Here is a 26,699-nt window from a genome sequence, read left to right on the forward strand (position 1 = left end):
TGACCCCATGGAAAGGGTGACAATTTCCACCCTTTCCATGGGGAAATCCCTTCTCATGTCCAACCTGCCCTGCCCTGGCGCAGCTGAGATCGATAAACCTCCTCGAGAGGGTTCTGAAGGGTCGCACCCCTGAATTCGTGCATGTAATAAATGTAGCTGGTTAATTCGTGGTTTACTGGGGGATAATAACATGATAAAATCATGGTTTGGTAAAATATACAATAAATTGTAACTGAAATTCCAGCCAGCCATGGAATTAGAGTTCCTAGGCGGCTCCACCCAGTAACTTTGTTCAGGGGGACACAATGAGGTGCGGGAACTGGAGATGAGGAGATTGGCATCAGAAAGAAGATAGATACACACTGAGATAAGGAATCAGTTCTCCTCCTGGGCAGCAGAGCCATCAGAGCCCCTCATCGCGGATCCCCGGGGAAGAAGAGAAGGACGCCCCTCCATCCATGGACTTCAGTGTCATTCACCCACGGGAAACCAGGAATTGGCACCTCGCAGTACTGGAGGAAAATCTTTTCAGCCCACCAGAGACGACTGTGGATTCAAATAACCACCCCTGGAAACAAAGAGACTGTGGGGAAATCTTGTGCCAGGGACAAAATAAAGTGTATAAAACCTGAGCCCCGAACAAGGCAAATCTGTGAACTCGGGGGATGGCAGTGGGCCAGAGACCGCGTCCCTGCTCACCCTTGACAAGTCCCCCGGTCAATCGTCAACGTAACTCCCTGGGGGGGGGGTTTGCCAAAATTCTGTAATTCGATCCTTTTTAATAGACCAAACTATATTTCTAATTGGACTATTGGATTGGCATTTATAACAGTGCACAATCCGTGGCTGACCCAGTGCGGGCTCTAATCCCAAGCTTTGGCTTCCCTGGACACGGATGGAGAGGAGCAGGAGCTGCTTGCAGCCCATTGGTTTGACACTGGACAGCCCTTGGATACCCTCATTCTCCAACACAGCAGACACTGAAAAGAGCAGGAAAAATGGGCTAAAACGCTGCATCCCTGTGTTTGTCACTAGAGGGAAGTGATCCCTCTGTGGGCTGCAGTGAACACGCATCAGTCTCGGTGATACAACACCATGGATGCTCTGAGAACCAAGAGCAGGGCAGATCCATGGATTGCTCTGATAATATGAAATAGTTTAAAAAGCACACAAATATTGTACAATTCCAGAATGGTTTGAATTGGAAGGGATATTAAAGCTTATCCAGTGCCATCCCCTGCCATGGGCAGGGACACCTTGCACTGTGCCAGGCTGCTCCCAGCCCTGTCCAGCCTGGCCTTGGGCACTGCCAGGGATGCAGGGGCAGCCCCAGCTGCTCTGGGCACCCTGTGCCAGGGCCTGCCCACCCTCCCAGCCAGGAATCTGGACCTCCAAGCTACACCACAAAACCCACGGTTCTGATGGTTGAAATGCACCTGGAAGTATGATTTATCTGTATAATTGCTCCAGTGGAGCCATCCCAGCTGTCAGGTAGAAGACAGGGAAGACAGTGAAAATATTTTGTGTACCAATAAAAATTGCCATATGTCTTCAGGGACACATTTAAAGTTCTGTAAATTTTCTGGAACAGAAAATGTTACGCTGTGAAGGCTCCCATTTTTCACTTTAAATAATCTCTCAAGTACTTTCCCTACACAATTCCAATAATTTAATAAATCTATAAATCAATGAACATGCAATGTTGTCTTTAAAAAGAGCTGACCGTTTGGCTGTGTTTTCTCCCTTTGCCATTGACTTCCCCCATCCAAGTCTCATTTAAGGCCAAGGGAGGAGGGATTCTGCCCCTGTGCCTGGTGAGACCCCACCTGCAGAGCTGCCCCAGCCCTGCCTCCAGCAGCACAAGGACGTGGAGCTGCTGCAGCCAGGGCAGAGGAGGGCACGGAGCTGCTGCCAGGGCTGGAGCCCCTCTGCTCTGCAGCCAGCCTGGCACACCTGGGGCTCTGCCCTGCACAAGAGAAGGCTCCAGGGAGAGCTGCCAGCCCTGCCAGGGCCTCCAGGGGCTCCAGGAGAGCTGCACAGGCCCTGGGGACAAGGCCTGCAGGGACAGCACCCAGGGAATGGCTGCCAGGGAATGCCAGAGGGCAGCGCCAGCTGGGAGATTGGGCAGCAATTGCTGGCTGTGAGGGTGGGCAGGCCCTGGCACAGGGTGCCCAGAGCAGCTGGGGCTGCCCCTGCATCCCTGGCAGTGCCCAAGGCCAGGCTGGACAGGGCTGGGAGCAGCCTGGCACAGTGCAAGGTGTCCCTGCACATGGCAGGGGTGGGACTGGATGAGCTTTAATATCCCTTCCCACCCAAACCACTCTGAGATTCTGTGATTTATTCACATGCACAAGGGGTGGCATTTCCTCCCCTTTTCTCCACTCATTTGCAACAGCTGTCGGGGCCATAACATTCCACACACAGTGAGTTTCTAATTAGCTGCCCATATTTCAGTACCTCTGAAATCAAGTTATAACTTCTAAACCTACCAGTGTCATAGGTGAAAGTGATTCTCCTTATTCCTGTTTATAAACTACTTAGAAATGTTTCTATCAAATAGAAGTATATATTTAAAGGGGTTATTCTTTTTGGAATTCCAATTTTTGACCAAGAGCCACAATTTCTTCAAAAGTGTTTATTTCACAAATTTCTTTTATCCCCAGCTGAATATTACAGTGACTATTACAAGCATTTTCTTATAAACAAAGGTGTAGTTTACAATTTGTTCAAAATGGAAAAATATTTTATAAGCAGTAGTATTTCATCTACAGTATTCACTCATGTATATCATTCAACTTTGACAGCAGCTATACCTTCTGCTCATTAAGGTAATGACACTTCACACCACCAAAAAATAAAAATATCCCCAAAGATTTCAATATAGTAGCACTTTTTTAATATATTTTTTTCTTCTAATTTCAAATTGATCTGAGAGTCTTTGTCCACTGGCATTCACACCTTGAAATAATTTGGATACTCATCAGTGTTATGTCTTCTGGATTGTTTTAGTTAACATCTACTTTGCTAGAATTTCTTTCAGAAAAAGAAATATCAATTTATGACTGTATTATATATGCAAATCAATAAAGTTTGAGGAAAAAGCTGAATGGAAGTTCATGCAATTCATTTTAATTTGGTTCTATTTATATGCAATGATAAAATGCTAATTTTTCAGTTAATGGTCTGAAAGAATAAATTTGCACAATTTTATTCATTTACTGTTGAAAATGGAGGAAAACAACCATTGTTTCCAGTGCAGCTTTTTCATTTGCACCTTTTGCAAACCACACAAATGAAGAGTCATGTCCTGCAAAGACTTCAGTGTTCAAGTTGTAAGGTGATGAAAAGCAGCCACTATGCTTAAAACATGCCCACATCTTGGTACAGTTTCACGATTACAAAGAAATTCTTGTAGATCCAGTGGGATAAACTGCATGAGCAAAAAAATGTTTGTAACGTGGGATTGCAAAAATTCAGTCCTGAGGTCTAATGTTATTTTTCTAAGGTCAACTACAGCAGCTTTATCAGATAAGCAACCTCAGCTACAAAATGCCAATTAAAAAAAAAAAAAAAAAAAAAAGGAAGAAGAAAAGGAACTTTCTGATGAAAATGAAATGAGGACATTGGCCTGGATGCTTCTTGTAGGTCTGCCAGAATATGCCCGAACTCATGTGAAGTGTTGGTTCTGTAATGCTGGTGATCTGGGCGTTCTGATGGTTTAATTTACTTTATTTTATTCCCAGTAGTGCTTTTCTGAGATACAAGCCATCATATTTGCAGAAATTACCATGGGTCACTATTGTTTCTGGTTTGTTTTGTTGGTTTTTTTTTTTCCCAAGACCTTCAAAGTGTTTTTACAGACCTCCTCAATGTAAGATTTTATAAGTGGGCTTTTATATCCACAGACAACTTTTTCCATGACAGAATAAAAATATTCCACTGTTTCAATGCTTCTTTCAGAGAAACAGTGGTCGAGCTAACCGCTAAAGGCACAGAGTGGGGAAATGCTAAACTTAATAATCAATATGTAAAAATAAAGACAGATCTGGAGAAGAGCCAGCTTTCTCTAAGCCATGCTTTGTGTTCGTTTTGCTTTTTAAATAAAGAAGGGTAAATCTGAGGAAAGAAGGCATGCTTGAGCATAGTAATTTAACTAAATTAACATATAAATATGACTTTTAAAAACTGCTAACAGAAAAGATAACATATATTAAAGGTATTTCATACAGTGTTCTCTTCCAGATGGATCTCACTGGATAAACTACGTGATCACAGATCAAGACATGAAATCCCAGTTCCCATCTGCACATACTAAGAGTTTTTATGAAAGAACATATAAATTACGATCCTGAAAGTGCCAGTGAAGGACCATTATCCCCTAGAAGACCATTAAGCACATTTCACAATGGTGATCAGCAACAAAGCCACTGCAGAAGAGGATTCTGCAGCAACCTGTCACTCAGTCTGAGTGATAAGCATAGGTTTAATCAATGCTTTGGGAATTGTACTCCAAATAATTTACATCAGAAAGAGGTAGAGACCTGAACTGCCTGAAACTGCTGACCTAACGTGAATCCTGAACAACAGCTCTCTGTTTACACCACCTTACAGAAAGGCTGAATCCTGCTTTGAAGTATTTCTTTTTAAACCATGAAGACTATCAAAGCATGGAAAGAAGGGAGAGGCGGCAACTAAAAAAAATCAGAGCACTGCAAAGACATTCACTGTGAGAAGAGGTAGGTGAAAATAAATAAAGAATAAAGAATAAATTGCAGGTGAATGGGTGGCAGGGCTGGCTGGGCACGGACAGCAGACTGGTGGCATGACCCTCATTGCACAGCAAGGGGAGATGAAGGCACTCCTGAAGACACAGCAGAGCTGGGAGCTCAAGGACTGCAGTTTGGAGGTAATCCTGGCTCTACACCAGTGAAACATCTATACTTTGATGGGTGACTGTTGAGGAGGAAAAAATTACTTTTTTAGTCCTTCGGTGGTAACAGTTGCTCTAAACTACAGTCTCAGTTTGAAACAAAGTGTTTACCCACTGGCATAGACCTCAACGGTTTTTTAAATGTGCTTTCTTGGATAGTAGTATACACATATAGTACATACAGGACTACTGCAGATTGTATATACACTGATTATATACATGACGTCTAAATCACAACACGCCCCTGGCTGGAAAGGAAACTGCAGCAGACAGGAGTTAGTGTATCTTAAAGAAACGTCACATTCTGCTTTCAGTCTCTGAGCAGACGGCGTACCTGGTCATAAATCTGCTGTTTGGATTTACACCAGCTGGAAAGAGTCAGATGGAGAGACTGTATTTTTCTTTGAAAGCTCTCAGTCATCACGGAGCTGCAGACCACAGAAGGAACCACAAAAGCAGGTGAGTTAAGACTGATTTAAACAAGATTATTGTGGAAATGGAAAGGGCAGAGTGCTGGCAGCCACACAAGGTGATTGCAGTTTGGCACATCGTGCTGTGGCAGAAGCATCCCCACGCTGAGAGGAGCAACGCTGGCCCCGGGGAACACAACTCCTCCCCTGCTCAGCACTCACCAAGAACTCAGCACGTGCTGGCAAGGACCGAAGGGAAAACAATGGCCAGGCTCCTTCAACATCCGTGTGGTGAGGTCACAGGGTTGGGTTGGTTTCGTTTGTAAGTCTGATGTAAAAAACCAAAAAAACCTAACAGAATCTAATTTGAAAGCAATTACTCATTTAAGGGTGTTGTAGATAAAGAGTTTGGGTTCACTCTTAAAGAAATGGCTTACATTACTAACCTGACAGCTTTTTTGTGTGTGTGTGTGTGTGTTAGAACATTTCATCTCTTAGAAAAACTTTCTTTAATTTTTAAGGTATTCTTCATTTATCCAAGCTGTGTATTTCCATGATTCTTACCATATTGGATGGCTACTGAACTGAATGGAGTTTTTCCATGGAAGCTACAGCTGGGATTAACCCAATGAACACAGGTAGGTTTGGGTGATTAAACTGGGTTGCCTTAGTATGATCTGTGCATGGGATTCTGATAGTGGCCATGTAAGAGGTCCAAGAACCTTGACAGCCACTGAATGAAAGTGTCTGACACTCAAAAGCACAGGGAAAGCCAGCAGCAGGGATCAGGATGATGCTACACTGGATGCAGAAGGCTTAAGGCAGTCCTTTGCATCATGATTATTTCACTAGGACAAAACCTCTGCTAACTTCAATTTGGTGATGTGAGAAAGTCCAATGGAACAAAGTCCTGCCAATTTATTTAAATTTCCATTCAGCAGAGCACCAAATGTATTCATGAGGAGCAACAGCATTTCTCAAACATACAATTTGTGACAAATTCCACATCAGTGGAAACAAGCAGCATTCCAGCCCTGTCACCTTTATGGTGTGATAAATACATACTTTCTGCAATTTACCTTTTCAATTCACTACCATGAATGCAGCTACCAGTAAGAACTGAAGGCAGAACTGCAAGTTCTATTATTCATTCACACAAGACCGCCTGCTACTAAACAAATGACACATCCTTCAAGGCAGCACAAGTGTCTCAGATTTTGTTTTTGTCATAGACACCTAAGAAGATCAAAATAAGCTGTCTCCCACTTCCATCCTTTTCTGTTAGTGGCTTTTGGAGATGATTATGGGCTTTGAACTATGTCAACATAAAATCAAGAAGTAAAAAATAAATCTATTTTTCAAGTATCCTTATTTCTGAGCTGCAAATTACTAAAAGAAAATCACATACAGACCAGTGTCTTTTTTAGTGTACATTTTAGCATCCATTTGTTACTGTGTACTGGTTCTTCCATAAGCCTGTTTGGTCCACATTTAGAGAGCTCTTGAATTCTTTTTATGATTTTTTTTTCTTTCATTGCTGGAAGTCTCTGGGTGTGAGAGGTGAGCTTAATTGTACTTTCTTCAGACTTTATTGAGAAAATCCAAGTTGAGAGAAGCAGGGAGATGAATTGAGTCCATGGTGATGGCGGATGGGTTGAATGGGAACAGAACTGGGAACATGTGCTTGAAGTCTATCAGCAGCTGTGGAGGGTCATTCCGTTCCTGCAACTGCTTCTGTTGGGTGTGGGAGGAGAAAACAAATTTAGCATCAGCTGTTCCCTCTCTTGTTGTGTTTAACATCATCAAAGGTTTAAGAATGGGCATCATTTTATAGATACTGCAGAAAACAGTAAGAACTGTTTTGTTCTCTCTGCAGCAGTTTTCCCTCTGAGCAAAGTATTTACAGGAACTTCTATACAGACTGTAGGAAACACTGCTCCAGGAGAACCTGGTTACATTTTCTACATCACCACAAAAAAAAATACAGGACCTGGAAATGAGATGGTCCCCTTGGCACAGCAAAACTAGGACTACAATGTACCAGCAGAGCACCTTTGAGTCAGCTGCTCAGCCATGGTGGTATGTTCTGGGCGTAGCTGAATGTCCTTTTTCCTCCCTGCTCCTTGTGAGCATTAAACGGTGTTTGGCTTTAATTTATTTATTTTTCCTTTAGCTGCCAATTCCTACCTCCTGTCTCAGAAGTAACTCCATTTCACCAACACTTTGTTCACTCCTGCAACCTCAATCCTGTGTTGTGTTGCTACTGAGGAGCTGAATTAGCTGAGCTGGCGATTTGGGTGCTTAGCACCCTCTGTGATTAACAGCCTGGTTATCCCTGCAGCTGTGTGTTGTGTGAGCACACAGAGCACTGAACTCAGGACAACCTGCAGCAGCATGCCTTTTATAAACACCCAAATTAGCACTGATTTCATACAGACGTCACTGGAACTACAGAGACGTCATTTGTGCCCTCCAATTGACAGCCCTTCAAATTTACCTGTATGTTTCGTATGAAAGCTACTGTCACACGTTCTTCAAACTCATTCACAGGAGTGTAGAGAGTAAGTATCTTTACAATCTGTTGGAAACAAAAAACAGTTACAGCTGTGAGAAGCCAAACTTTTCCAGAAGCACCACCAGCCGTTTGTCATGATATGGCCTGCCATGACAAAACAGAGAAAAGAAGCAGCAGAAGTATCATCCTGGTGTTTTCCTTTGCCTGCTGTAAGGTCTGAGGACCTGTCAGAATCACTTCCTATGGGAACGTTTGTAAATTGGCAACAGACTTGGACAATAGATTTATACAGGGACTCCACAGGGTGACGTGGATGACTTCTGGTATCACCTCTACACCTCTTGATGCTCCCTCACTCCTGCTCCTCCCCTCATCTTTTCTCAGAAATGTTCAGGACAGGGTGATGCAGATACATTACAAAGACTCTCTGAGAACCAGTGGAAATCAGCTCACACCTCTCACTTCTGCCTTCCTACAATATTATCAAATAAGAATGGGCAATCCAGCACTAAAAAATGTGAGTTTATATCCTCCTGGAATGGAGTCTCAAAGTTCAAAGGTCACAACCATCCAGCCTAGGCTGGCACTACTCGACATCCTGGGCCGAACAGGAATCCTTGGTGTCCTGCAGACACAGCCACTTTAACACTTGGCAAAAGACAATAGGCATGTTTAAAATGCCAAGAATCTGACTTACAAAACAAACTCCTCAGGGCTGGGTTTCATCTTTGCACAATTCTGGAGCTCCAGGGCCATCAGTGGCACTTTTAGAGAGGAGCCACCCCTGTGAGCACCTCTGAGAGGGGCCAAGCTGTAACATCAGTCCTGAAAAACACAAGCTGTGCCCTCTGAAGGAATGGCACGCTGAGGCTGGGCACGAAGAGCTGGCAGCAGGAGCCCACCCTTTCCCACTCCTTCACTGCCCTGTGCTGTAAACCCCTGCCCTGCTCCCTACCTGCTGGGTTGTGAGTGATGTGCACAAGGAGCAGATGGCCTCGGCATCCTCCGAGGTTTTCTTTTTCAGCTGCAGAAGCTGTGCTGCCTGAATCAAGGGCTCCAAAGTTTGTGCTGCTCCACTCTGCTGCAGATTCTTCCCACGCAGCCATTCCTCCAGCTGGCTTATGTTAAACCTGGGTAAGCAACCAAGACAAGATGTGAGCTGAGAGAGAAGAAGTAGCATCTTCAAAACTCCTCTTTGGGGCTCAAGGTATGTTGCAGTGCTGGCGTGTGTGGCTTTTTGTGATGCATAATACTCAGGAACTCAGAGCAAAGTATATACTTCCAGGTACCTTACAAACAGGTGAACCATGTAGCAGCCAAACAACACAAGGCAGATGCTTTTCTACAGCATTCAGATTTCTACAAGTTTAAACAATTAAAGTGAAACTTTCAACCAGCTTTTAAATGCTAACAAGATCCTGCAAGGTACCCAGATATCTTTGAGAGTATCTACACAGAAAATGCTTTTGCTGTGCCCACTGTCCAGCTCAAAGGGAACGCAGAAAGATCCAGCATGGAAAGGGGAGAGGGTAGCAAAGGGAAGATTTAATTTGCACTGATAAGTGCACTTTATTTTCCTCTTTTCCACCAACTTATACCATTACCAAGACTCCCCTAAGCAGGCCAGCCCTGCCCCAGCCCCACCTCAGCTGCATGCCCGTGCTCCAGGAGCAGACATCCTTCCTCAGCAGGAGGTTGTTGAGGGCAATGGCGTTGATCATGTAGAAGAGCTGCCTGAACACCTGCTGGATGATCTCTGGGTCCAGGCCCTGGTCACACACGGTGCTGTGGAACGTGTTCAGCTGGCGAATCATTTCATCCAGGCTGTAGGAGCAGTCAACCTCTGCCGCACTGGAGGCGGATCTCCTGTAGCCCATCGGTTTGACACTGGACAGCCCTTGGATACCCTCATTCTCCAACACAGCAGACACTGAAATGAGCAGGGAAAATGGGCTAAAATTCTGCATCCATGTGTTTGTCACTAGGGGGAAGACCTGATCCCTCTGTGGGCTGCAATGAACACGCATCAGTCTCGATGATACAACACCATGGATGCTGTGAGAACCCAGAGTAGGGCAGATCCATGGATTACTCTGATAATAGGAAATAGTTAAAACCACACAGAAATATCGTAGAATCCCAGAATGGTTTGAACTGGAAGGGATATTGAAGCTTATCCAGTCCCACCCCCTGCCATGGGCAGGGACACCATCCACTATCCCAGGTTGCTCCCAGCCCTGTCCAGCCTGGCCTGGGACACTGCCAGGGATGGTGCATTCCTCAGATGAATTCTCAGGGATCTGGATGAAGAGGTAACTCTTCTCATACCTTCTTTCACCCTCAAGAAAAAAGGTCTATATGAATCTTTTTCCTCTTCCTAATCCTCTCCTCCCTTATAATGTGCATTTCCATCCATAAAAAGATTAACCACAAACCTGGGCTGGAGGGGAAAGCAGACCCACCAGCACAACCTCACCTCCTCCACTGCCTCTCCAACAGAAATGAGAGAGATATCTTCTGGAGTGGGAGGAAAAACCCTCATCCCTATTAGCTTCTATCATGGGGGAAGATAAACACTCTCCCAGGTCCTGCTGGCACTGAGCAAAGGTGTGAAAACCAGCCTGAGCAGATAAAGTGGGACAGGAAACACGGTGCTGAGGGGCAGCAGTGAGCTCACCGATCATGGGCTGCAGGATGCCCTCGGCAATGTTGATGAGCTGCTGGTAGATCTGGATGGAGAGCTGCCCCAGCACCTGGCGGTACTCGGTCAGGTCAAAGTTCTTCAGGCAGTGCTCGTTCTGCTTCGCCGTGTTCTGGGTCATGAAAACCTGCACAGGGAATTAGAACACCCAGGCTCGTTATCACACCCACTGACAGCCCATAAAATCACTGCATTAAAACACCCCTGCACCTTTACAGTACAACACACCACAGTGCATTACAGAAAGGATCAAAACTCATAAATCACCTTTGATTTACCCAGGCATTTGTTCATAAATTATTACTAGAGGACTACCTTTTGAAGAAAATCATTAAACTACCAGGTTTTTATTTTATCCTTAGCAAGGATCTGCACATGTGTATTAACTGCAACACACAGGATTAGAAAATGACACTTCAGGCCCCCTGAAACTACATTTTTAGCTATATGCTTATCCCTTTGAGTTCCAATTGTTTATGGGAAACAGAATATTTTGAAATTAAGATTCTAGAAAATGGAAAAAAAAATTATGACTGCATGTTATGTGGTTTGATAACATTTTAAATTGTTCTGAAATTCGTAAATCTCCCCAAATAACTGAAATTGTTGCCTGCCTTTTGGTCATACAGCTGATCTGTGATCCTACATTTGACTGCTGTAAGCCCTCAGTTCTAGGCTCAGATATTAATACCAGTTTTAGTGGTAGAAGCCAATGAGATGTTTTAATTTATACAGATCCTGTAATTGCCTGGTCATATGGTCTTATTTGGTGTAAAAATGAAAACTATGAGACTGTTTTTGTTGGTTGCTGACTAGCAAAATGCAAAAATGCCACGTAAATCAATTTGAGTTGATTTCACGATTTCCCCATTTCCCTGACTAATCAAAGAGCATCATGCTCTTCATGTGACAGGACTACATGTGGGTTGGGATTTTCCTTTAAACATTTTCTTAAAAATAGGCTGGGTTTAAAACTGAAGATAACAGTATCTTGGAAACTGCTCAGAAGTATTTCTCCCCTCTATATTTTCCACCAAGCTGCCAACGGAATTTGCAAATAGCTGGTTCATGTAACACAGTAAATCATGGCAAACAACGTACAATTTAGGGCTGTGTTTTAACCCAGATGGTTTTCCGGGGAGGATTTGCTTTAAATGCAGTATTATTATCCAGACAGAAGAGGGCAAACAAGAGCACAACTGCTAGTGAGTGTTCTCTAAAATATTTTTAATTTAACTTTTAATTTTAAATCCTCAAAATGCAGTACTGAGGTTTTACATGCAAATCATTATCTTTTGAATGACCTGAATAGCTAATTTTATGATTTTTTTCCTTACAGTTTAAATGCTCCATATATCTAACAAAAATCATTACTGCAATAAAAAATAACAGTATTTGGATCTGTTGAAAATTTTAATATGCAGAATACATAGCTGTAAGGAGGAGCAGTGTGTAATGTTCTAGGAGAACTGTGATAATCTTATTTTTTTGAAAAGGATCAGCTTTAATAAAACTTATTCCAAGCTATGAAATATTGTTCAATGAAAAGCCACGGGACCAACTAAAACCAGGAGAACAGCCTTCAAAACGGCCCACCAGAAAAAGCCTAGAGAGTCTGGGACACCTGGGGCTCTGCCCTGCACAAGAGAAGGCTCCAGGGAGAGCTGCCAGCCCTGCCAGGGCCTCCAGGGGCTCCAGGAGAGCTGCACAGGCACTGGGGACAAGGCCTGCAGGGACAGCACCCAGGGAATGGCTGCCAGGGAATGCCAGAGGGCAGCGCCAGCTGGGAGATTGGGCAGCAATTGCTGGCTGGGAGGGTGGGCAGGCCCTGGCACAGGGTGCCCAGAGCAGCTGGGGCTGCCCCTGCATCCCTGGCAGTGCCCAAGGCCAGGCTGGACAGGGCTGGGAGCAGCCTGGCACAGTGCAAGGTCCCTGCCATGGCAGGGGGTGGATTGAGATGGGTTTCAAGGTCTCTTTCCAACCCAAACCGTTCTGTGCTTTTGGGAGCTTTTCCAGGAAAAGCTGGCTGTGCTAAATCCCGATTACTCAAGGAGGACAGTCTGCGTGGACCCCTCTGACATCCAGAGGGGGGTCAGGAACATGCAGGGCCCTCCTGCAGGGCTGCCCCGGGCTCTCACCTCCTCCCCGCTGTACTGCTTCAGGCAGTGCAGGAGCCGGCAGGTGTTGGCCAGCCAGAACGACGTCATCTCGAAGTCATCCTGGTGCTTCTGCAGGGACAGAGTCAAACACGTGAGATCCAACCCCTCCCTTTCAGTGGGGGGTGATGGCATCACAAAACTAACTGATTTTGAGCTTCCCCACCCAGAATCAGGCAGTTTTCCCTCTGCAGCTGGGCAATATTAGCTGTTCCTCCCTGCAAACTTTTTTTTCTTTAATCTCTAAATTCAGACCATTTTATTGCTAAGATCACAAGTCTCCTTGTTCTTCTCAAAAGGGAGGCTCCACGAGCAATTCGGCTTGAAAATCACTGTGAGAGTTGAGTGTCACACACCTGGACATGGTTATTAGCATCTGGCAGCCCCTCAACCCCGAGCCAAGAGCAAATGGACACCTGCCTTCAGCACTTTCTTCACGCCGTTGATGGTGGAGGTGAGCAGGGAGTGCACCTTCTGGTCATCATTGATGTAGTCTGCGTGTCTGATGCACATGTAGAGGATGTAAGCAGGAAGGCAGGGAACAGTGGCAGATACCGCCTGGGGCTTCAGATCTAGAAGATTTGACAAGTAAAAAATAAAAAAATTCACAAAAAAGCAAACTTAAATCTCCCCAATTGACAAGTGAAGCTGAGAACACCAGAGCTGGAGTGTAGCCAGGCAAACCCCTCTCCCCTGTGCCGGGGGAAAATGATATTTTGGCTCTGCAACTTGCATTCCTCTCTGCCGAGTGGACATAGAGCCAGAGATTCAGCTGCAGGACAGAGGGGCTGCCCCAGACCCTCAGCACTAGGGCTTGGGAGGGCAGCCTTGCCTGCACAGATGTTTGTGACACAACCCCATTTCTCCTTATGGATGTACACTAGAGCCAGAGCTTCTTCACCATGTATAATCCTACCCTTGTAGCACACAAACCACCTTATAACAGCTCCCTGAAGCTTTCAGGAATACCTCCCACAATAAATTCTCTCTCTGAAGTGATGGCACATTAAATCACTCTTTCCCTCAAGATACAGAATCCTAATGGCAGCTGTGGGCATTTGGAGCCTCTAAAGAGCAACCTTGTCTGATTAGGGGAACTTCAGTGCCCACAGCAATGGGCTAGCACTGCTCTGTGAACACTTTTTGGATCCTCACTAGGTCCTGCTGGGGTTAGAATTGTAGTAAATACCAACACCTAGCCAGGGAAGCCTGACTTGTGATACAGCACTGGGTGAGGGGATGCTGCAGCAACTCTGATCATACTGTGCAGTGCAGAAGAGCTCACAAGTTCATTATCTGTTGTCTGTTATTACCTCATGAACCAAGACACCTTTGTTCCACTGCTGTGCCAGACCCCAGGGGTCTATCCTTCTGCCACCCCCTCCCCATCTATCACATTGTAGGGAGCTCAGCAAGTTACTGCCAGCTCTAAAAACTGTGGCCTTGCTTTGTGTTTCCCGTTTTTTGCTACCCCTAAGGGATTGTTTCCATACTGGTCTGTCTGCTTAATGCAGCACTACTTTACCTACCCAAACTGCCATCACCACAAACATTCAGCCCCACAAGGGATTAACTGAGATGATCTATTTGTCTATCTTAATTTTTTAGTCTCAAGTCCACAAACTCCCCCAGGCACTCTCCTCCTGAGAAGGAGCAGCCAGGCAGAGAAGCAGGGCAAGTTCCCCACCTGTAATGAGGTTTCGGATGAGGAGGGGCTCATCCTCTTTGTAATATTCCAGCATGCCCTGAAAGTCCTTCTCCTTCCTCTGGACAGCAACCTGCATGTTCCGCTCGCGTGGACTTCTCTCCACTGGCACCATTGTCTGGGATGCTGTGAGGAGAAAAGGTGATCAACACCTGGCTGGCACCTGGAAATCAACAACTGTTCAGGCCCTCCACTGGTACAGACACCAAGTCAAAAAGTTCTATATCACATTCCCAACAATGCCATCAGCTTTGGCAGACTTATAACAACATAAACAATCAGGTCCTGGATTACTAGTCCCCAGTGTTCTAACTCTGAATGAAAGAAATAGTGCAAAAGTTGAACTTCTCTAAAGGAGGAAAAAAATGAAGCCATTTCTTGTTTTCCACGAGTCCACAGGTAGCAACCCTATTGTACAATTTTCACAAAGCGGGGCAAAAAGCAGGCAGACAATGCAAAATCCCTAAGCATGGCATCTTCTGTCTGCCTGCAAAGCTGCAGACCACAGTGGCACTCTGCTGAAGTGTAACAAAGCAGAAGAGACCACATGCAAATACTGCAGCAAGCAGCATGCAGATCACACTGACAGAGAGCAGCTGGGCGAGCCGTGGAAACCCTCCAGTTACTCAGCTTAATTTCACTTAATGCCTGGTTTCCAAAAATTAACTCATGGGAATGGGTCTCTCTGATTCACCACGGCTTCTCCAGAGACCAGGAAGTGCTTTCTATACAACACAGAAGCCACACGGAAGGTGCTTTCTCATTACTCAGAATATACATACACATTTTGATACCAAAGGGTTACAATCTCCCCTCCAAAACTGACAGGTCAGAGCATTTTCCTGCTGGGCTTTCTGTATCTCTGCCTGGGTCACTGCATTGACTGCAGTGACAGCAAAAAACTTTCCTGAAATATCCTCCAAACCCTGGTACAGGGTCGGTGTCAGCTCAGTGCCTGCTGCTAGTTCAGTGCCAGAACAAGCAAAATCTTACTTTCATAGAAAGAAAGAGAGAAGAAAACCCCCCCAAAAACCAAAATAAAAACACCCTGCAGCTCTCCAAGGCTGGCCAAAGGATTAAAACCCAAGCACAGTTTCCCCAACTCAGTATCTCCCAACATGCAAGTCACCTTCAAATTCTTGGACCTTCTTCATGTAAATCTTCAGTTGCTTCTTCAGCTTCTTTTCATTCTTTTCCAACTTTTCCAGCAATTCCTTAAGATCCTGAAAGACAGGAGATACATTTAAAGGAACTCCCAACATTTAACCCAAGAACAACTCATTTGGGTTGAGTTAGAGGCTCAGGTCTGGTCTGTGCATCACCAAGGCATGCTGTGAGCATCTCACTGGAAGAGGAGCACCACCTACAGCATTTAACTCTGGCTGTTAACCACATTTAAACAGTTTTATTTAGATACTGGAGTTGTTGAAAAAAGCCAAAAACTCCGGAGGGGCCAACATTCCCTCCAGACTTTGCACACAGATACAGAAAGGGAGAATGGGAAAATTTATGATCATCTAGGCCAAATTTCTGGAGTGGAAACTGCCTTTCCACCCTTCCAATAAGAGCAACTAAGATGAAAGGCCTGTGCTGCCTCTGTGCCTAACAGAGTAGAGAGGTTCCCAGTCATCTTATTTGGAAGGCAGCACCACAAACTAAACAAGCTTAAAAAAAGCATTAAAAAAAATTAAAGCACCCATGTGGTCACTGAAGTCATACAGCAATGGAACATCAGCTCAAGGCCAACTTGCAGCACTCCCAAATGCACCAGTGGGAGATGCTGATGAATTCTGCAGAGTTAGGAGGGGTGAAAGATGATCCAGTGCCCTTCCCTCCTTATTAGGCTTCCTATCTTCTTTCTCTCAAACTGTTTTTTGCTCTCTTTCTGTGTTTTCAGCATAGCTCCTTACCAGGTTTTCATTGGTCAGACGTGTAATTTCTTGCTGAAGTCCCAACTCCACCTGGACCTCTGGAGAGAGCTGCAGAGTCTGCAGGAATGCCTGCTGCTGGTTCTCCAGCTCCTCTTGCATTAAATCCAGCTGGTTCCTCATGGCTTCCATCTCCTCCTCATGCTCTCTTCTCTGGTCCTGGAGCTGTGCTTCCAGCAACCTGAGAACAGGATCACACTGATCATTCCGTGATGTCTGCATGATGGTAGTAATCACCATTTCAGTTTAGATCCTTCAAAATCAGACAACTTGGGAATACTCTCAGTCAACCTCCCTATAAAACTGACAAACAGGAAGCTATTTTTGCCACATTAGTCTGCCATTTGCTATACTGTAGATGAAATACCTTTGAATTTAAGAGATAGGAAATCAAATGTTGAGATTTTTTAAAATAAATCCCAAAGCATGTTTTCTTATTTAATTGCATCAAACATTCAGGTTCCTTTACTTGCAAAAAGCAAATACATGGCAAGAAAGCAATACAAATCCACACCTGCAGGTTTTGTTTCCAAAAGCTCAGCTTGAAGGACATTTGTTCCTGTGCTCCTTTCCTGTCAAACATAAATTCTCACTCTTGAAAACTGCCATTTGCTGAGCCAGAATGCCTTTTTAAATCCAGTGGAAGAATGACTCATCACTGAGATGTTAACTGCAGACACCTGTGCTGATGGTGATGGTGACAAACCTGGCAGGTGACACAGTAATTGATTTTTTTAAGAGTGTCCCCTACCCTCTGCTACATGGAAATCTCCCTCCAGGCCACCAGCTCTTGCCAGAAGACTGAAGTGACTGCAGAAGGTATGAGGACTCTGAGACAGGGCCACCAAGCCAGAAAGTTCAAAGAATAGTCCGAAATTATACAGGACAATGGTGGCCAAGAGAAGGAATGACCCAGGGGATAACCAAGGCCCTGCCCCAGCTCATGGATGTGCCTGGTCAGAGCCATGGGTCACCTCACACCCAGCTCAGGGCCCTGTGACACTGGAGGCAAACAGCCATCCTCAAAGATGGGGAAGATTCTGCTGCTGACACCTTCACACTGCCCCGGGACATGCACAGACACAGAGCTGGGCCAGTGGGGAAAAAGGTACAGCTCTCTCCAGTCCACAGGGAATTGACTGTGATACACATCTGTGAACTGTTTCCCTACACAAACAACTACACATGGAATTTTTTTGGTGTTGTTTTGGTGTTTTTCTTTACAACGTTTATAAAAGAGTGCATGCTTTCAGGGAGGATTCCTAGATGAAAAGTACTAATTATTCCCCAGGCTGTTTTGTGTGGTTGCTCGTTTTGTTGCCTTTAGCAACAAAATTTAACAGCACAGTCTCCACTCCCACCTTCCAGCACAAGACAGAAAAGCATGTTTTCCACCTATAGAAACATGGACAATAATGCAGTCAGCCTCATAATCCTGTCAGGATTTATATTCTTAATAGGCTTGGAAAATACAGACCCACCATGAAATAGGTATTAAGTACTTAATTTTCATTTTATTTCTTCATACTGGGATTAGTTTGGATTCAGTCTGGATAATCCGTGAAACACCCTCAGAAGAACATGCTCCTTCTATGAACCTGGGTTCCTACTTCATTAGGAAAAACACATGAAACAATCTCTGTTATTTCTTCCTGTTACTGTCTGGTTTCACTCTGATACCTCTGGATCTAACCACTTTAGACTACTCTATACACAATATTTAAAATTTTCATCTCTTTAATGTCCTTTAAAATTAAATAAAAAATCATATATATTGGAGCCTCATAGCCACCAAGCACAGGGGTGATTCAGGATCAGAATCCAGGAGAGATTTTTGCGCAGCAGAGCAGGACCTGGGGAGAGCTGTGGAACGATGGCATCCTGTGTCCACCTCATGCCTTTCTCACCCACAGACAGCACATGGATGGGAGCACAAAATCTCCAGGGTCATGCAAAGGTGACACTGGGATACAAGGACAGGCCCTCCCCTTCCAGGTCAAGGACTGGGAGAAAACACTTCCGAGAGGTGCCGTGTCTTAGCGCAAATTGGGGGAAAAAAACTAAAATGGGAGGGGTTTTTTTGTCTTCTTGGAGATCCCAGCTTCCCAACCCCTTCATCACCCAATTTCCCATTAATGTCACATAATCCCTACTGGATCCAGCTCAGGCATGTGTGACAAGAGCCAGCACCAGCAATGGCCAAACTGGAACCACGACTCCTCTGAGAATTACACGAGGGTCTCAGTTCCTGCAGTTTGGAAATCCTACCTCCAGCTGCTCCCACAGAGGACAGTGGGCCCTGTCCAGGACCACGTGGCAACAGCAGAGCAAGAGAAAGAAACAAGAGGGCAAGGAAAAGGGAGGAGAAGGGAGAAGCAGAAAAAAAGAAAGTGTTTGACCTGGCAACTTGCTTTAAACCTTGATAAGCCAAGCCGAGCTCTCCATCTTCATTGAGATAACCCCAGTCCTCAGTCTTGCTAGAAATAAGGGACAGAAAAAGGAAACAAGAGGACAGAGAAAGACAAAAGGTCAGTTGAAAGAGAAGGGGGAAAGGTGCAGAACCCTTTTTTTTTTTTTCTCTCAGTATTATATTTTAGAGCACACTTTCATTGCATTGCATTTCTTTTTCCACCACAGGGAATGAGAGCCCTGCCCTGGTTGTGCCCTGTACAACATTTTAAAAACAAGTTTCTCCATCTCTTTCCCACTGCAGCAACTCCCACTGGTCTAAAATAAATTCTACTCTTTCTACTTCAGCCAAGGGTTTCCTCAGCATTTGAGTCAAACACATCAGTCTTTCCTCAGAGCAACCTTTGGTCCAAACACCACATGCATCCACACAAGATCAATATCCTCCGCATTCATCCAGGCAGAATAATGGCCAGAAAACCTCATCTCACTTTAAGACTTTTAGCAGATTGGTTTCTTTAGTTTCCTTTTAGCAGATTGTTTGGGGTTTTTTTCAAGTTATATGAGGCAAGAAGCTAATTTATCTTTTTTTAATGAGGTGCGGAACACATTACAAATGAGTGATGTAAACTGGTCAACTTCACCAGAAACACTTGTTACAGCCAGATTTTACGTGGCTTAGATGTCAGTTAGAAAACAGAATTTGTTTTAAGCAATAACAATTTAGAAAGTAAGCAAGGAGACCATCAAACTTAATATATCATTATATTAAAAAAAATAACCAAAAAACCCACACCAAAAGACAAAAAGAAGAAAGCGAGCACACATTTCGAAAAGAGCTGTAGCAGATGCCATTCCCTGGCAAGGGAATCTGCAAGTTTCAGTGGAAAAGCACAACACACAAACAGTCACAAGCATATTTTCACACGAGGAAAGCAGTGAGAAATGTGGTGTTGCAGCACTGCTTTGAAAGGGCTCTGGAGGTGCCCCTCCACCACAGACAGCTCGTGCATCCCTCTGATGCCACTGCTCGAGCACAGCACTTCTCAAAGCTAGCAAACATTTCAAGCATTGGCATTTGCAAAGTTCATCTGTTTGAGCTACATGTATGAATATAAATTAAAACCTTGCTGCTATCCCATGCGTAGCAGCTTTCCAAAAGGATCTGCACGCTGACAGATATAGGGAGGTTTATTGGTCTCATTTGCATGAACTCGTTAGTAAAGTCTTCTTTTTGGTTCATATAATCTTAGCAGGACATGTCCTCGGGCATTGAAAACCAATACAAAATGTAGCAAGGACCCCAACTATTTATTGCACATCAGAAACCTGTGAAGTCTCACATGATGAACAGCATTTTTAAGAGATGGCCTCCTTGGAAAAATAGCTTTCCTTCCTTTTTTAATCATAGGCATGGAGGTAAATGAGGAGAGCAGCTCATGAAAGTGCCATTATAAGAGAAATATATGAAGAAGCTGATTTAAGGTAAATCTGCCCTGGGAAGAAGCATTCAGTCCATATCCATCAACACAGCACTGACTCACTGCACTCCCCCTTCTCCCAGAAGTTCATGTTGACCAAGACATAAAAAAGGGTTCTTTAAACTTTAATTAGAGTAATTGGCATCTGAAACATAATTTCTGAAAATGCTGGGTAAATCCTACTTTCAGATAAGGCTGGAGAGGAGTTGAAAGGGCAGACTCACAAAGCTGTTTCCCCATTTTCCTGATCTTGGATGCACAGGTCTGGAGAGCAGCTGTGACCTGCAGTCCTCACCAGAAGCAAAAAATTCCTGCCCACACACCTCCCTGCCCTGTGGAAGTAGCTTAAAGGAGGTGTATGTACCCCAATCCCAGAGGAGTTAATTTCAGCATCTTCATTAAATCATCCTCTCTCCATAAAGAGGGGACGTTTCACTTTCAGACACAGATACACCTTTTCCTTTAGTTAAAAGGAAAAATAATGTGCATCACAGAGTAGATCTGTGGCAGAGTGGGAAGATACCCACTGGAGAGTGGGAAGCAGAGATATGATAGGATCTCCACACTGTGGCCTCTCCCAGCTGCAAAAGCATCCCTCATGTGAAGCCAGCATCAGCTCTTGGCTTTGCACAGCAGCTACAGGTGGGACTTGCCCAACAGGAAAAAAAAATATCCAGGTACTCAACAGAAATCACTTGGAAGCTATCATGGAAGCTAATTTCAGAGACAGCCTGTTTTCCTTTGAGCTGCCAAGTATTTATCTCTTAACACCATCACCTGGTCTCTCACTGGCTCTGCATTTCCACCAGGATCAAACAGGCTTGAAAGATCCTAAGAACTGAAACAGGGAACAAAAAGCCCACTTGGATTCAGATTCAGTTACTGAAGCAGAGAATGAGGTAGGAACTAACTTGATGATTTCCCCCTTAGCAGCTGAAATTCAGCAGAAGTTTGTTTAAAAGAGGAGAAAAACCCCCAAAAGCTGAGTTTAATGCATACATAAAGCAAGGGCTGCTTTCAGTTCAAACTTGTCCATGACCTGGAATCAAAGGGCTTTCCTCCAAAAGCTTTGTGGAGAGAGAATTGCTACACGGGCAGGGTTAGCAGCACCTGGCAGAGTTCTTCCTTGCTTCCTCCTGCTGTATTTAGAAGTGCTGCACTATACAGACATGGAGAAAATAAAAGGTTGATCTCCCACGAAAACAAAGCCATGCTCTGTCCTCAGTCTAAATAGCTAAGACAGGATGACTTGGAGCTAGGAGCAGCTCCTGTGTGGAGGGAGGTTGTACCTCATCTGCCAGCCTGGGCTGGTGAAGAACCTCCACCTGATCAAAAGCACCTCAGACCAGGGGCAAACAGCAGCTGACAGCCCCGAAGGGCTGGGACACCCAGAGGGGCCTGGACAAGCCCAAGCAGTGGCCCAAGGGAACCTCATGAGGTTTAACAAGGCCAAGAGCTGGAGCTGCAGCTGGGTCAGGGCAACCCCCGGGATCAATCCAGGCTGGGATGAGCAGAGGGAGCAGCCCTGGGAGAGGGAACTGGGGGTGCTGGGGGGGAGAGCTGGACCTGCCCCAGCCTGAGCCCCCCTGCCCTGGGCTGAGCCCCCAGCGGGGCAGCAGGGGAGGGGATTCTGCCCCTGTGCCCAGGTGAGACCCCACCTGCAGAGCTGCTCCAGCCCTGCCTCCAGCAGCACAAGGACGTGGAGCTGCTGCAGCCAGGGCAGAGGAGGGCACGGAGCTGCTGCCAGGGCTGGAGCCCCTCTGCTCTGCAGCCAGCCTGGCACACCTGGGGCTCTGCCCTGCACAAGAGAAGGCTCCAGGGAGAGCTGCCAGCCCTGCCAGGGCCTCCAGGGGCTCCAGGAGAGCTGCACAAGCACTGGGGACAAGGCCTGCAGGGACAGCACCCAGGGAATGGCTGCCAGGGAATGCCAGAGGGCAGCGCCAGCTGGGAGATTGGGCAGCAATTGCTGGCTGGGAGGGTGGGCAGGCCCTGGCACAGGGTGCCCAGAGCAGCTGGGGCTGCCCCTGCATCCCTGGCAGTGCCCAAGGCCAGGCTGGACAGGGCTGGGAGCAGCCTGGCACAGTGCAAGGTGTCCCTGCACATGGCACGGGGTGAAACTCGATGGGCTTCAAGGTTCCTTTCAACCCAAACCATTCTATGAAAGAGAAATGGGAGTGCTTCTTGCAAAGAAAGTGAGAGAAGAAGTGGCTCTTGCTTATAAATCCCACTTCAGAACTGCAACCCCACCAGAAAAGCTTCCCATTAAAATATTTGTTGATCAAGATTAGAAAGGGAAGGCATTTCTGTTTCTCATGCTGACACCCTTGGGTATAGAGCTGTGTAAGTACAAATGCAAATTTGTGCTGGGGGAGGGAGTGCTAATTTATGTCCACAAACACACTAATCCAGGCTCCCCAAGCATTTGTCTACATCCATTTTATTGCCATCAACACCAGCCTACAGCTTATAAACCAACCCAATAAACAGACAACTGCACAGGGAACCCTGTAATGGGGAGGTTGGTGGTGCTTAATGAGCCACTGGATAAATCACTGCAGAAAATCAGGGTGAGAGCATACAGAGCTACTGCTGCTGTATTTCAAGAGCCAAGCTCCAGTCAAGCTTCACATGAGAGGCAGATGCGAGAATAATGAACTGACCCTGGAGACTGCAGATTTCCTCTCCCACAACTTAAGAGGCCAAAAACCACCAAGGCCAGATCACATTAACTTCTTAAAACTGCAGCTCACCCGTGCAATTGCAAGGAAGGAGATTTGTACTCCTGTGGAAAATAAGATCCTGGAAACTTACAGGCTCTGGAGGGATTTAAAATCCATGTGGATGTGGCACGTGGTTTAGCACTGGGGGAAGACCTGGACCTCAAGATATCTTTTTTAACCGAAATGATTCTACAGTTCAGTTCTTTCTCCAGAAGTTAAGTGTGGAAACCAGAATATCTGGAGGACTGGATTCTGCTGGCAGGTTACTGAAGCCGCTGTGCCCCTGTATGGCCAGACACCAATTAACACTGGGGACCAGTGACACCCCTGGGTCAGACACAGTCCTGAGAAAGCAGCAACCCTTATTTTCACTCCTTCACCAACCCCTGAACACCACCTTCCCTACACATGCACACTTGAAAATTTAGGGAGTAATTAAAGCAGTGCCCAATAATGGCATTTCACATCTCGTATGAGCACCCACAGGTCCAGGAGAATGTTGGAAAGAAGGAAAAAGAAAGAAAGAAGAGAAAATTTATAGAATTCATTAAGTGACCGAAACCCACTCCTCGCTGCAGGAAGCACACTGAGCTCCACTGACAAGAATGTGATGTGCAAATTAATGTCATCACCTCTACTGCAGGAGGGAAGGACAGAAACTTCACCAGCAAGTTCACTACAGGAAAGCAAATATTCAACAGCAAATTGAAAAAAATCACTAAGATTAATCCTGATCTAGCCAGACATAATGCCCAGATGAGAAACCAATGTCACAGGAGTCCTGGGCTCCAACAACCCCCAGCTCCAGGCCTCCAGACCTGGTGAAAGCTGGCAGAACAGCCTGAGCAGAGCTCAGTTCAGCCATCAGGACTTTGAGCTGCACTCATATGGGCCTTTCCTCTTATTCATACAGGTGTGAATAAAATCCTCATTCAGTCAGGTCCCAGCCTGGAATGTTAACAACCTTCTGCAACCACTCCACAAAGTAGCAAACCACATTAAAATGGTTTGTTATTAAAAGCCATTAACCAAAAATGGCTGGATCTTCTTCCTTGCCTGAATGGAAATTATTTAGGAAAAAAAAAGCTTCAAACATCTGTGTTTGTGGAAAAAAAAAAAAAGATACACATTCAATTTCTTTGAAGCCAAATAAAAATTTACTTTTCATATTGTCTTGCTGTTTAATCCATGTAATTCTTTCCTCTTGCAAGATATTGCTTTATTATTTTATATACTCCTGGGCAGCTGCAAGGACTGATTTGATGCTTGGCAATGTCAGCCCATTGTTACTGTCAGGGCAGACTCATGCTCAAGGTATCAATCCTCACTGAGGTAAACCTGCAATAAAACAGTTGCTCCTGACACTCAGTTTGGGTGCAAGAAAATCAATAATGTGAGTGTTTCCAGGGAATACAGCATGTTTGTTAGCTCAGTTAACCACAACAGGCTTTTGCCTCTGGGAACACCAGAAGGGAACTGTGGCATCTTCCCAACACAGTATGAGATACCTGAAATAAATACAAATCTTAGTCTTGCTGCTATTTATAAACTGGAAACAAAGTCAAACCCCAGTTTTGCTCACTTCCATGTTTGCTTTTCCACCTGTTCAGTATCTGACTGGAACTAGATGATCTTTAAGGCCTCTTTCAACCCAAACCATTCTGGATTTCTGCAGTTCCGTAAGATGCGTGTGTTTGGTTCTACCCTCACGGCCCACCCTTGAGTCCATAACACAGTGCAGAGGCTGGTGGCTCTCCAAACATGTTGATTTTGGTGTGGATCCACCTCCCACGCCCCAGAGCCCCCCGTGCTGGGGAGGTCAGTGCCACACTTACCGGTTGGTCTCGCACATGCCCTGGTAGGCTTCGATCGCGTCCTCCTGGTCAACGTGCCGGTCGCTGTTGGGCCAGCTGGCATTGCTCTCCTAAAGCCAACGTGCAAAACAGCAATGTGACATCCTGCTTCAAAACTCTGCCCGGCTCCACAAGCTCCTGACACCAAACAACTCCCAGCTACTCCATTAAAAGCATCCCTGGGGTATCCACCACACTACTGAGTTCCTATGAATCCACACACATGCAGCAGCAGAGACAACAGATGGAAGAAGGATGCAGTGACAAGAGATGGAAGAAGGATTCAGAGAACTTGGGAAGAGGATAAGCAGGGTGCTTGGCTTGGTCTGAAACCTTGAGAAATTATAAGACAGCGAATCACTAAGGATTGAGTTTCTGGAAAATGTGCTCTTCTTTTGGAATGTGCTCTAAACACAAATCTCATCACAGCTGTTTGACAGAGAGGATCCCTTCTTGCCTGCATGTCAGAAGAAACACGTTACAGCTGCACCAGCCCAAAGTGAGCAGAATTTAGTCTGGAAAGTCTTTTCCCTCACCCCATTTCCTTGCAGGAAAAGATAACTGCTGCAAAACATTGCCAGGAGCATGCTGAACCACACACACTGGTGCAAGGATGGTGTGGGCTGGCTTAACCTCATCAGGTATGGGCATAAGCACCCTAGGGCAGTACCACGCCACAAAGAGTCCTGGGCTGTCTGAAATGCCGGGGACTACATCTCATCCCTGGGCAGGACCTCCTGTATCCTGGACAACCCTCCATGACCTGCCTGTGCCATCCTGCCCACCAGAGCAGAAACGGCATTGCTCAGGCAGCCAGTGAATCTCCACCAAGAGAGAGGAAGAAGAAAGGAAAATCCATTACCCTCTCCTTTACCGTGTTTTTCCCTGTCTCCTTCTGCTGGGCTGCCTTCATGATCTGCGACCTGAGGATGAGCACCTCCTCCTTGCGCACCTCCAGCTCCTCGTTGGCCGATTTCAGCTGGTTCAGGAGGAGGTTGTAGCTGTCCTGCACGTCGTTGGAGGAGTTGTTCTGCGTGGCGTGGTCTGCGATGGCCTTCCTCAGCTCATTGAGATCGTTTTTCAGCTTCTTGTTCTCAGACTCCAGCTCTTGCCTCTGGAAAACATGGGGCCATTAAGCAGTTTAGATGAACTGTCCTGTGGTGCCTCAGGCTGTTCTGAGATGCCTCTAAGGTGACTCAGTTATCGATGATTACAGATCAGTGCAAGCCAGGATATGGGTTTTGCTGCCAGCCCAGCCATCTGTGGTTCAGGGAAGGATTTTGTTTTAGTCAGCAGTTGCTATTTAATAACACTACAGGGTGACCCAGAGTATTTTTTATTTCTTGACACTATTTCTGAACAGAAAACAGGCTGTTAAAGAAGCTAAGCATGCTCCTTTCTCCTCCACCTCTCTTCCCACTGAATCAGTAAATCACACAACCCCCATAATGTTCAGCTCACTTTTCATATTCATTAGGTAAGCTGGAAGATGCTGATTTGCACAAACCATCATGGCAGGCATCCCTTAGGTGAGCCACATGTCTGTGAATTCTCTCTTCTTTTCTCATACACTTTGTAATTCCCCCATCCCAGTGCAGTGTTCATAGCTGGAGGATTACCTCACCCTGATGCCTCCTCAGCCACTGGCATTTAACAGGCAGGGCCAAAACACTGTGCTAGTTTGATGCCAACTGATTCTCCTGAGCAACAACATCTTTGCTGAGACAACTGAAGGGCTTATTCACATTTGCATGGCAGCAGAACACAGAAGAACAGAACTCTGGCAGCTACGACAGCCTTTATTGTAGTCTGTCACCACAAGGCTTTGTTTGCAGGTGGCAGCACATTTGGCAGCTCTTTGCCACCACCCAAAACCCACCTGGAGAATCTT

General features: G+C 45.6%; 1 protein-coding gene across 2 annotated transcripts in view; it reads right to left on the minus strand.

The window, feature by feature from the left end:
• Positions 1-2,620: 2,620 nt before the first annotated feature.
• Positions 2,621-26,699, minus strand: part of MYO5B (myosin VB) — a 150,449-nt gene continuing 126,370 nt past the window's right edge. Inside the window, exons 28-39 of one of the 2 annotated variants that reach the window (XM_063421447.1) lie at positions 25,683-25,922; positions 24,791-24,879; positions 16,328-16,526; positions 15,547-15,640; positions 14,400-14,543; positions 13,133-13,284; positions 12,695-12,784; positions 10,533-10,683; positions 9,500-9,785; positions 8,811-8,985; positions 7,838-7,918; positions 2,621-7,074 (exon numbers count right to left, since the gene is read on the minus strand). In XM_063421447.1, coding sequence (XP_063277517.1) covers positions 6,922-7,074; positions 7,838-7,918; positions 8,811-8,985; positions 9,500-9,785; positions 10,533-10,683; positions 12,695-12,784; positions 13,133-13,284; positions 14,400-14,543; positions 15,547-15,640; positions 16,328-16,526; positions 24,791-24,879; positions 25,683-25,922 — 1,854 coding nt within the window. In that variant the 3' untranslated portion in view covers positions 2,621-6,921. Of the gene's footprint in view, positions 7,075-7,837; positions 7,919-8,810; positions 8,986-9,499; positions 9,786-10,532; positions 10,684-12,694; positions 12,785-13,132; positions 13,285-14,399; positions 14,544-15,546; positions 15,641-16,327; positions 16,527-24,790; positions 24,880-25,670; positions 25,923-26,699 lie in introns of both variants that reach the window. The other variant, XM_063421446.1, reaches the window with a different exon arrangement.

Source organism: Prinia subflava, chromosome Z, assembly GCF_021018805.1.
Source record: "Prinia subflava isolate CZ2003 ecotype Zambia chromosome Z, Cam_Psub_1.2, whole genome shotgun sequence".
Taxonomy (NCBI): domain Eukaryota; kingdom Metazoa; phylum Chordata; class Aves; order Passeriformes; family Cisticolidae; genus Prinia; species Prinia subflava.